Raw genomic sequence first — 12,106 nt, forward strand, 5'->3', positions numbered from 1 at the left:
CTATGCTCAGGCTGCTGGCCTGCTGTCCGTGTGACACTGTGACACTGTCCATCGGGCTGCGGCATCCCTTTCAATTATTAGGCTTTTTAGCATGAATGGATGCGGAACCTTATGCAGTACATTTTCTTAGTCTATTGTGGGTTGAATTTTGTCCCCCAAAAGATATGCTGAAGTCCTAATTCTCAGCACCTGTGAATGTGGCCTTATTGAGAAACAGGGCTGTTGCAGACATCGTTAGTTAAGCTGAGACGGGGCCGCCCTGGAGTGGGTGGGGTCCTAGTCCCGCGGGACTGGTGTCCTTGCAAGAAGACAGACGCACAGGACAACACCCTGACGGCCGAGGCAGAGCCTGGAGCCCTGGGGCTGCAAGCCGAGGGACGCCAAGGACGGCTGGCCCCACCGGAAGCTGGATGGGGGCCTGAGCAGTTTCGCTCCAAGCATCCAGGAGGAGCCGGCCCTGCTGGCACCTTGATCCTGGGCTTCCAGCCTCCAGGGCCATGAGAGAGTGAATGTCTGTTCTTCTGAGATGCCCACTTTGTGGTGCTGGTTCCAGCAGCCCCAGGCACTACTACAACCGGCATTTTTAAACAATCATCTATTTCATGTGTTCCTGGGATACTCTGTGTAATTTTTAAAATAGATTCAGGTTGCGAATATTTTATTTAGGATTTTTTTTTCCATGTTGATAAGTGAAAATGGCCTATACTTTTCTCCTTGTTCTGTGTGTCCTGGTTTTTTATCAACAGTGGGAGTGTTTCCTCTGAAACATTGTCTGTTCCTGGAGTGTCTGGCAAAGAGCACTTGCTCACCAGCCAGGCCTGTGACCCGTGTGGATGGAGTTTTAACTACTGATTCCTCTTCTTTACTGCTTGCAGGAACGTTCAGGCATTTACTGTCTGAAATCCTATTTTACGGAGGCCTGCTGATCTAAGTCACAGACACATTGGCATGGGCTGCCCTGGTGCCCCTTCCTCCGTGGACATTGGTCCACACAGGCCCTTTGCTTCTGCTGCCGCGCCTTATGCGCGGCATAACCCTCCTGGAGGGTTTCCACGCGCTCAGTCTTCTCAGAGAACCTGCTCCGGCTCTCCGGAGCCTCTTTTGTGTCACTGCTCTTCTATTTATTGGACATTTTTTTCTCAGTCTTTTACTAACTTATTGTTGGAAACTTAACTCCTCTATTTTCACTATTTCTTCTGAAATGAACTTTTGAAGTCATGCTTCCCTCAGCATACTACTTTAGTTTTATTACACAACTCTTGGTATGTAGAATTTTCATTGTTCAATTTTAAATATTTTCTACTTTTAATTATGATTGCTTTTTTGACTCATTTGTAATTTAGAAATGTCTTCATTTCCAAAACTGTAGGTTACTCTCCATTCTTGTTCTTGATTGTGAACTTAATTTCATTTTGGCCAGAAAGCATGATTTCTTTTGAGATTTGCTTTGTAGCCTAAATCCTGAATTTTTATAAATGATTTCAGGACTACTTCAAAATTTTCTGTTCTCTGTTAGGTCTAGGGTTCTCTGTGTGTTTGTTAGGTCAAATCTGTTAATTGTGTCAATTGAGTTTCTTACTAATTTTTTGTCTACCTGATCTACCGATTCTGAGAGGTAAAGTCTCCCCAGACGGTGCAATTGGCCTGTCCCTCCTTCCTGTCTCGCACTGCTGCTGCCTGTGTGTGGAAGCTGTGGATTGGCTGCGCATAGATTTGCAGTTAGGTGTCCTGATGCGTTTTTCCTTTGTCGTTATGTTGTTTACCTGCTGATGTTTTTTGCCTTGAAGTGTGCTTTGGAACTAGCGTCGGCCAGTTTCTCCGTGGTTAGTATTTGCCTCTGAACGGCAGTCCTTTCCCGTGTGCTTTAGGTGTCTTTCTCATCAGTAACCTATTGGGTTCAGGTCATGCTTCATTCCAGCACCTGTCCTTGGTCTGGCGGGATGGTTGCGGGGGTGCTTCCTGGGGATCCCTGATACGGAGAGAGGATGTGGTTTACCATCCTCGTATCCTCCAGGCCCGGGCTCTTCCTGTCATCCTTCTTCCTGCGTCGTCCCCAAACTGCTCCATGCACGCGTCCACCGCCCAGCGTGTTCCTGTGCACGGGGGGCTGTGGGCTGTGCTCCCCGCCGCAGGACACTGCTCTTAAGCTGCATGCACCCTGCAGCCCGGGGCAGCCCTGCACCTCCTCCTCTGTGCCCGGGGCCCGGGTGGGAGCGTTTGGGGTGAGTGACCGGCAGGGCGGCCCTGGACCGGGCTTACCCAGCAGATCTGGTCAGGCAGAATCTCGCGGATGTGAATCGGCTGCTTCTGCCTTTTGCACACTTTCTTCTGGAGCTGCTGGCTGACTGTTCAGTGTGCAGGAGCCCTCGTGGACCCCAGGGCTCAGCTCCTCACCAGTGCCCCCAGCATGCCTACTGACTGGTCCCTGGTGTCCTTGATTTTGACGCAACCAAATTTGCCATTATTTTCGCCTTATGGTTTGTTTTCTTTTTCTTTTTTTTTTTATAATAAATTTGTTTGTTTATTTTTGGCTGCGTTGGGTCTTCGTTGCTGTGCACGGGTTTCTCAGGTTGCGGCGAGGTGAGCGGGGACTACTCTTCATTGCGGTGCGCGGGCTTCTTGTTGCAGTGGCTTCTCTTGTTGCGTAGCACGGGCTCTAGGTGCACGGGCTTCAGTAGTTGTGGCGTGCAGGCTCAGTAGTTGTGGCTTGCGGGCTCTAGAGCGCAGGCTCGGTAGTTGTGGCGCACGGGCTTAGTTGCTCCGCGGCATGTGGGATCTTCCCAGACCAGGGCTCGAACCCGTGTCCCCTGCATTGGCAGGCGGATTCTTAACCACTGCGCCACCAGGGAAGCCCGTGGTTTGTTTTTAATGTTTTGCTTAGAAAGTTCTTTCTTGGCCTAGGCCCAGAGGTATTCGCTTATATGTCTTGTGTTAACTTTATAGTTTTCTCTTCCATGTGGAGGCCTAGGTCTGCCTGGTGCCACCTTCGTGTGGGGCCAGAAGGATCCTCGTTCCGTCTCCTCCCCGGCCCGCCCGCGCCACACGCCACCTTCTCTCCCTACCGCGCCGTCAGTCTGCTGTCTCGGCGCCACCCGAGCCTCGTGTGTGCTAGGAAGCGCCCCTGTCTCCTCTTTGTATTTAAGAGCATCTTAGCTAGTTGTGGGCTTTTCTTCTATCATTTAAGTCCTAGAGTTCAGATTCCTCAGAAAACCCAGGTGGCTATTGCATGGACTACAGTATAGTGTAAACATAACTTTTGTTTGCACTGAGATACCAGAACGTTCACGTGACTGGCTTTATTGTAGTCGTCTGGGACTAAACCTGCAGTACCTCTGAGGTTCACCAGTAGTTTGAGCTCAGAAAATATATCTGCTGCAAAACTGTGTGGGAATGGAGATCTTGCTTCTTGTTTTAATTTTTGTGGCATGGGAAGGAGATGATAAAACAACCTGATTCTTATTTGTGACTCAGACGTTCACTGTCGTCAAGATGACTCTACTGCAGTCTTGGTATCTCATGTAAGCTCTGTTTGCCTTATAATTTTAGGTTGAATTCATTGAGAAACATTCTCAAATCTGAAAAAAACCCTCACATTCAATGTTTGATGATAGTGGTCGAGTAGAGGTTTTTCTCAAACAGAAATTTCAGTCTAGGTCGTGAGTTTTTTAAAAAACTGCAGTAAAACTTTCCCCTTTCAAGCTGTTAAACTGTTGTGTAGTAGGTCAAGTCGGGATGTTTCGCTTCTATTTCTGACAAAAATCCATGGAACTGGTGATGGCAAAGTCCAGGAGAGCAGAGGAAGTTCTCAGCTGATGCCGCTGTCTCATGACTCGTGATGGGTGTGGTGTGTTCTGCAGAGCACCTGCCAGTGAAGGGTACGGTGCGTACCCTTAAACACCCACCCTGTGCGGGCCTTGTGGGTTCCCAGCTGAGCCTCTTCTGACACGCGTGTTTTAGCATGATCAGTTGTTAACACATCTTAGCAGATTCCACTTCAGGTTGGACTGAATTAGGTGTTTTCTCAGCTTCTTTGGCAGTAATTTCAGCTGTAGTTGCTCCACAGAGATGATTCATAGAGGCCAATTCCTCAGTCACTTCAAACTCAGTGTTGACTGCTTGAGTGAAGTAGCAGCTGCAGAGCAGTGTCAGGAACGTGCGGCCGTCTGGAGCCCAGGGACCCTCTGGTCCTTGGCTGCTGCTCTCACTGTCTCCTTGACTCTTCAAGACTCTGTCCGTGCCAAGAGGCTGATAGTCTGAAGCAGGTTTATTTGCTCTGGACACATAACTTCAGCTGCTGCAGTCAACACAATTTAATAAACTCATCATTGGTGAACAGCATTCCTTGCTTTCCTTGCTTGGCTAACAAATGAGCCACTTGGGAGCTTACTTGGTGTAAGGGTCCTTTTCATTTTCATTCTGTGAAGTAATTCTGCTGCGATGAGATTTCCATTTCGGGCTCTGACTGTTGTGCACATTGGGACATTGCAGTGCTTCCAGCAGGGCTGTGTGTCCTACCGACCCAGCAGCAAAGAGCCCGCATGGCCAATCTGGTGCACGTCTGCGGGACAGTGTGTCTGGCGCTCTCCGCCGCCGCCCAGCCAGAGCCCGAGACCCGCGCGTCCTCACCGGTGCAGGAAGGCAGAGGAGAAGCCTGAGCTTCTGTTTGGCTTTGGCTGGAAAAGAATTTAGCCTATATGTACTGCTTTAACCACTGGACGAATGACAGATGACAAAGATGTGCTTCGAGATGTGTGGTTTGGACGAATTCCAACTTGCTTCACCCTCTATCAGGATGAGATAACTGAACGAGAGGCAGAACCATATTATTTGCTTTTGCCAAGAGTTAAGTTATTTGACGTTGGTAACTGACAAAGTGAAAAAGCACTTTGAGAAGGTTATGAGACAAGAAGACATTAGTGAGATATGGTTTGAATACGAAGGCACACCACTGAAATGGCATTATCCAATTGGTTTGCTCTTTGATCTTCTTGCATCAAGTTCAGCTCTTCCTTGGAACATCACAGTACATTTTAAGAGTTTTCCAGAAAAGGACCTTCTGCACTGTCCATCTAAGGATGTAATTGAAGCTCATTTTATGTCTTGTGTGAAAGAAGCAGATGCTTTAAAGCACAAAAGTCAAGTAATCAATGAAATGCAGAAAAAAGATCACAAGCAACTCTGGATGGGTTTACAAAATGACAGATTTGACCAGTTTTGGGCCATCAATCGGAAACTCATGGAATATCCTGCAGAGGAAAATGGATTTCGTTACATCCCTTTTAGAATATACCAGACAACAACTGAACGGCCTTTCATTCGGCAGCTTTTTCGTCCTGTGGCTACAGATGACCAATTGCATACACTAGGAGATCTCCTCAAAGAAGTCTGTCCTTCTGCAGTTGCTCCTGAAGATGGGGAAAAAAAGAATCAAGTGAGGATTCATGGAATTGAACCAGTGTTGGAAACACCTTTGCAGTGGCTGAGGGAACACCTGAGCCACCCGGATAATTTTCTTCATATTCGTATCATCCCGCAACCAGCAGATTGAGGGATCAACCATTCGCTTGAACGGAATCACCCTTAAATAGGATTTACCCGAGCATGTCACCTTTCTGCTTCAGTCAGGTTTGGTGGAGGCAACCTGACCAGAAACACTGCTACAAGCCAAACAGGAAAAAGATTCCATGTCAGATAAGGGCACTTGGGCTGGTCTTACTTTGCATCACCACTGCTTTCCTCCGCTGCCGTCCTTAAACCTCAGCTGCAACATGAAAGACTTTACAGGACCACTGCAAGTCTTCTGTTTTCTTGTAAAATATAATGAAGCTGAAACCTTTGGCCTAAGAAGAAAATGGAAATATGTGCCACTCAATTTGTATTTCTGATTAACAAATAAACAGGGGTATTTCCTAAGGTGACCATGGTTGAACTTTTAGCTCGAGGGAGTGGAAACACTGGTTTAATTTTCAAGAGAATTAGACTTAAGAAAGTAAAAGAGAAATTCTGTTATCAATAACTTTCAGTAATTTTTTGTAAAAGATCAAATTACAGTAAACCCACCTTTCCTTAATGAAAATTTCCTATGTTTACAGTCTTTTTTTATGCAATCTTGTAACTTTGATAGTGAACAGTGAGAGATTTTTAAATAAAGCCTCTAAATATGTTTTGTCATTTAATAACATTAAAAAAAAAAAAAAGAGCCCGCATGCCACCGCGCCTGAAAGGCATAACAGTACAGGCCCACTCTCTTCATGGCGTGGCTTTGTGGGTAGGCAGGGTAGTAAAAGCGTCAGGGAAATGTCATGGGTCGGCCATGCGTGTGGCACTCAGGCCGATGAGTTGCAGCTGCACCGCTGGGCCTGCGCCACGCTGAGTGATGCAAGCACCTCCTGTGGTCTCTGCCGTGGCCACGCACGTCACTGTTGCAGATGAGCGAATGGGACTGTGTTCCCATGTCGTGTTCCTGACGGACAATGGAATTTGAATCTCGTGTAGTTTTCACGTTTCACACACAAAAAAATTTTAATATATAAACCATTCTTAGCTCACCTGCTATACAAAAACAGGCAGCAGGCTGGATGTGGCCCACAGGCTGTAGTTAGCTGCCCCCTGACCTGAAGGGGTGTGCAGGCTTCCTGGCGTGGCCAGCCCATGGGGCCTGGTGGCCTGGCCCCTGCCCCTCTGTGTCCCCCTCCTCACCACCCGCTGCGTCTCAGCACAGTGGCCTCTTCCTGTTCCCGGGCTATGCCCAGCTCAGCCCCCTTGCGGGCCCGCTTTCCTGTCCACAGCTCAGACACACCCCCCCAGAGAGCCATCCCTGGAGCTGTTTCCGGTCTGGTCCTACAGCAGCCTGAGGTTCTGGTTCGTTCTGCAGTGGACTGCACCCGGAGTGTGAGCCCTGTGGGAGCAGAAGTGTGTCTGCCTCACCTGCCTCGGGTTCCAGCCCCGGCCCAGGCCCAGCCGGAGCTCATCGGCCGGAGCCCCAGCTCTGAGGTGGACCTGGGCCGTAGTGGGCTGTCCCTGTAGGAGGGCGGTGGGCCTCCAGTCCGTTCAATCCGGGCCACGTTCCAGGCACCCGGGAGGGGTGGTGAGGGCACAAGAAATACTCAGACCAGATGAAAGGGACGACTTGGTGGGCAGGAGCTGTGGATGAGAAACTAAAAGGACAGCACCCACATTCTGAAAAGTGAAAGAAAGGCGTGTTGTTTTTGATGTATCGTGTTTCTAAATGGTTGCACTTTTGGTCACGTCTCCTTTTCATTTTGCTGCGTTTCAGTTCTTCGCCGTCAGGAGGTCTCCTTGGGAACGACTATGAGATTTACCGGGATTACAGCGCGGATGGCCGCCTTCTCCACTGCAGGTAGGGCCCCTGCCTCAGGCCTGGCCCTGTCTCCTGACCCGGGGGTGGTTTTCCTGGCAGCTCTTCGGTGAGCTGGAGGAGACTCTGGCTCGGCAGGAAGCAACCAGCTGGGCGTGCACAGCATGCAGGGCCCTGCCCCAGCCAGTGGAACGTGAGGAGAGGGCGTCAGGGCCACCAGCGCCGGGGCAGAGTGGCCCCAGGCGCGCATGGCAGCTGCCAGTCACTGCGCAGCTTGGGGAGCTGTTGAGTCCGTGGTACTGGCCCTGGCCCCTGGCAGACCCCTCGGGGGCTCCTCAGCATGTGGTCTCCCTGGGAGCTCCGGGCCACACATCGGAGTGCTTCCCAGGCCACGTGGGGAAGACTGGTGCCAGCCGAAGGGAAGGGAGGAGGGTGGCCTCCCTCGGCCCTGGGTTGGCCTTGCAGGGCATTGGGGTTTCTGGATACGACCCTCAGGACCCTGGGCACAGCAGCCGTCGGTCTGGGCAGGGACCATCCCTTGGTCAGCTCGTGTGTCCAGGCTGGAGGAAGCACCTCCCCTGCAGCCGAGGGGGGCCGGGACGGGTGCTAGGCCCCTGGTGGCCTGGGTGCCCCCAGCACAGGCCAGCAGTAGTAATGTGTATTGTGGAGGGATTTGAAGGTGCGAGGGGCCTTTGGCAGTTTGCTCAGTTTAGAGATTGAGCTTGCACGTGGTGACCGGGCTCGTTGATGTGGGAAGGGATCTGAGCCTGCGTGGGGCCGGTGGTGTGGTGGTGTCCACAGATGCGTTTTGTGGCCTCCCACGTTCTCCGTGGTAAAGGGGTGCGGTGGCTGACGGGCAGGGCCTCACCCCCGGCTCCAGGGCAGGTCAGGTCCCCGGACGTGTTTCTTCCCGTGCACTGAGTCCTGCTCTTGCCGGCTGCGCATCACGGCCCCGGGCCCTGCGGGATGCACGTGCCACCTGCTCTGTGGTGGCCCGGCGCTGCCCTGGTCCTGGCATCCCGGTGCCACCTGGGCCGGGTGTGAGAGCAGCTCCCTCAGCCGGCACAGCGGGAAGGACAGGGAGACTGTGGGGGAGGAGGGCCGTGTGCCGGCGGCCGTGCAGCCCGGCGCGGGGCATGTCAGGGGCCTGCGGTTTGCAGGGTGGTCAGAGGACCACGTGGCTCCGGTTTTGTGACGTGGTCTCTTCTCCTCGCGAGTGAGCTGAGCCCGCATCTGGGGCAGAGGCTTCCCTCCAGACCCACGCGGCGGCGTCCGAGCCCGGCTTCCCTGCCGCTCCTTCGGGGTTCTGGGTGCCGCACGTGGGGCAGCGCTTCCCTGAGGCGGCGTCTCCTTGTTTGGAGAACGGCGGCCGCCCTGCGCTGAGCGGAGGCCCCGCCCGCCCGCTCCCGCCGCACTTCCCGGGCGTGGGAGGCCGCCTCTCCCCTCGTGGGCCGGAAGCGTCCTCCGAACAAGGGCGTGGGGCGGCGCCCGAGCGGAGCCCACAGGGGATGAGGGGTCGAGAGAGAAGCGGGGGACGCCTGGTCTGGGGAGCCACGAGGAGCCGGAGGGGTCGGCGGGCGGGCGGTCGGGAGGCTGGAGGGGGCGCGGCGGGGGCCCTGCGGGGCTGCGGGGCTGCGGGGCTGCGGGGGGCCGGCCTGTGGGGCGGGAAGTGAGGCCGGCGTCTGCTCTGTGAGCCAGGCGGCCCTCGTTTCCCCGTAAGACGTGGAAACCGCGGCCCCGGGGCCTGCCTTGGGGATGGAGCCAGAGGCTCCTGTGCGGGTGACCCGCCCTCAGCCAGGGCGCCGCCTGCCTGCTGGGCACCTTCCTTCCTGCTGCCCCGTTGCGTTGCCGCCTCTGCCCTGACTCAATGGAAGCGCTCTGGCCCCGGAGTAGACTGCTCTCTGGACTCCGCCCGACGTGGCACACTGAGCTAAGGACTTCATCGTATGCGCACCGTGTTGTTTAATCCTGGCAGGAACTGATGAGGACACTGGGACAGAGCCGGGAGGTGATTGCCCACGGCCTGCAGCCAGGGAACAACGGCCTGGAGTTCGGCCACAGATCTCTGGGACTCCAGAGCTGGCTCTCTGGGTCTGCTGGCCCCGGGCACACTAACTGCCGCCCTCCGCTCTGCCTGCTTGGCCTGGGGGGCAGGCCGCGAGCAGCCTCTGGCGACCGGGAGTGGAGCCCTGCTGCAGGCTGACTTCTGCCCTGGGTGGTGAGGTCAGGCTGCAGGATTTGGTCCTGGTCATGCCGGAGCAGGCTGCCCGGCTCGAGGCCTCTCACTCTCACCCTGATCGCACATGCTGACCCTGGTTCTCTAAGTCCTGCCTCACCCACGCCCAGTAATTAGGACTCATGGCCTTATCCAGAAAGCCCCAGCCTCAGTCAGAGGACAAAGGCGGAGGACCAGACTACACAACTGGTTTCTTAAGACGCTTGGGATTTCTCCTTTCTGTGATGGTGGATTCACTTAACTGAGACCAGCCTGTACAACAAGAACAAAATAGACCAAATATTCCTGCAGGCATCCGAGGAGCCAGGACGTGTGGCCAAGGTCTGGCAGTCAGTGCAGCCCAGCACACGTGTCACCACCTCAGGAGCCACAGAGGGGACCTTGGCAGCATTCCATGTTTCTACTGGGACTCCTGAAAGGCTACACGAAGGCATAGGGTGAGCCATAAGTAGACCAGTCCTTGAATAGACGCCCGAATTCCAGTCAGCTCAGTCCCAGAGGGATTCAGGTGATCTGCCCTTATCCCAGCTGCCTGCTAGAAACAAAAGTAAACCAGAGCCTCAAATTATCTCTACAGTTTTTCATACACAGTCACCAGAATTTCAGTCTAAAATTGCCAGAACTGATTAGAAACAAAAACAGATAATAGAAACAGACCCACCGGAGATCTATATTTTGGAGTTACCAGACACTCACTTTAATAAATATGATTCATTTGTACAAGACATTAGATGGCAGTTTTTCCAAATCAAATAATTTCATCAAGATAGATCACATTCTAGGCCATAAAACACAGCTTAACAAATTTAAAAGAAAAGAAATAATACAGTATCTGCTCTCAGACCACAATGGAATTAAACTAGAAATCAGTAACAGAAAGAAAGCTGGAAAACCCCCAAATACTTGCAGGTTAAACAACACACTTCTGAATAACACATGGGTCGAAGAAGAAATCTCAAGAGAAATTTTTAAATATTTTGAACTGAATAAAAATGAAAACACAACTTAAAATTTGTGGGGTGTGATAAAGGCAGTACTTAGAGGGAAATTTATATCAGTGAGTGCATATATTAGAAAAGAAGAAAAATCTAAAATCAATCATCCAAGTTTTCATTCCCAGAAACTAGGAGAAGATGAGCAAATTAAGTACAAAGTAAGCAGAAGAAAAGATAGATATTAAAAATTAGAGCAGAAATCAATGAAATTGAAATAGGAAATTAATGGAAAAAAAATCAGTGAAATGAAAACCTGGTTCTTTGAAATGATGAATAAAACCAATAAGCACTAGCCAGTCTAAGAAAAAGAGAGAAAGGACACAAATTATTAATATCAGGAATGAAAGAAGCGATATCACTACAGATTCCTTGGACATTAAAAAGAAAATACAGGGAATTCCCTGGCGGTCCAGTGGTTGGGACTCTGCGCCTTCACTGCTGAGGGCCCAGGTTCGATCCTTGGTCAGGGAACTAGGATCCCGCAAACCGCGTGGCCGAAAAAAACATAAAATACAGGGATGCTATGAACAACTCTGTGCACACAGCTTGATAACCTATGTGAAATAAACCAGTTCTTTAAAAGACATGATCTGCCAAGACTCATATAACAAGGAATAGACAATCTGAATAGGTCTGCGTCTGTTAAAGAAGTTGAATCAATAATTAATAATCTTCCAAAACAGAAAGGACCAGGCCCAGATGGGCTGGGTTCACTGGCGAATTCTACCAAACATTTATGGAAGAAATTATACCAGTTCTCTACAGTCTCTTTCAAAGGATAGAAGCACAGGGAGTACTTCCTAACTCATTCTATGAGGTCAGTATTACCCTAATATCAAAATCAGAAAAACACATTACAAGAAAAGAAAAGAAAGAGAGACCAGTCTCTCTCATGAACATGGATATAAAAATCCTCAACAAAATATTAGCAAATCAAATCCACCACTGTATAGAAAGAATTACACACCATGACCAAGTGGGATTTATCCTAGGTATGCAAGGTTGGTTCAACATTTGAGAATCAGTATACTCCATTACATCAATAGGCCAAAGAAGAAAAATCCATGATCGTATCAGCCGATGCAGAAAAAGCATTTGGCAAAAATCCAACACCCATTCATGATTAAAAAAAAAGAACAAACCCTCAGTAAACTAGGAACTAGAGAGGAACTTCCTTAACCTGATGAAGAATATCTGTGAAAAATTTACAGCTAACATCATACATAGTAGTGAGAAGCTCAAAGCTTTCCCACTAAGACCAGGAGCAAGACAAGGGTTTCCCTTCTGACCTCTGCTTTTCAGCATCGTATTGGAAGTCCTTGCTAATGCAGTAACACAAGAAAAAGAAATAAAAGGTATACAGGTTGGGAAGGAAAAAATAAAACTGTCTTTGTCTACAGATCACATGATCATCTATGTAGAAAATCCTAAAGAACTGACAAACTCCTAGAACTAAGTGATTATAGCAAGGTTGTAGGATATAAGCTAAATATACAAAAGTTAATTGCTTTCCTATATACTGGCAATGAACAAGTGGAATTTGAAGTTAAAGTCAGT

General features: G+C 50.5%; 2 protein-coding genes across 8 annotated transcripts in view; both read left to right on the forward strand.

The window, feature by feature from the left end:
* Positions 1-12,106, forward strand: part of ARHGAP39 (Rho GTPase activating protein 39) — an 88,108-nt gene that overhangs the window by 55,120 nt on the left and 20,882 nt on the right. For all 7 annotated transcript variants that reach the window (XR_005017046.1, XM_036830534.1, XM_036830532.1 and 4 more), the window contains one exon: positions 7,277-7,360. Coding sequence is in view for 6 of the 7 variants with exons in the window: in XM_036830534.1 (XP_036686429.1) it covers positions 7,277-7,360 (84 nt within the window). In the remaining variant the exon portion in view is untranslated. The remainder of the gene's footprint in view (positions 1-7,276; positions 7,361-12,106) is intronic.
* On the forward strand, positions 2,875-6,071 carry LOC118883574 (autophagy protein 5-like). The gene is given in 2 exon segments (XM_036830559.1): positions 2,875-4,845; positions 4,847-6,071. Coding segments are annotated over 2 exon segments (828 nt in total). The 5' UTR covers positions 2,875-4,719; the 3' UTR covers positions 5,549-6,071.

The sequence above is a fragment of the Balaenoptera musculus genome, chromosome 17, assembly GCF_009873245.2.
Source record: "Balaenoptera musculus isolate JJ_BM4_2016_0621 chromosome 17, mBalMus1.pri.v3, whole genome shotgun sequence".
Lineage (NCBI taxonomy): Eukaryota > Metazoa > Chordata > Mammalia > Artiodactyla > Balaenopteridae > Balaenoptera > Balaenoptera musculus.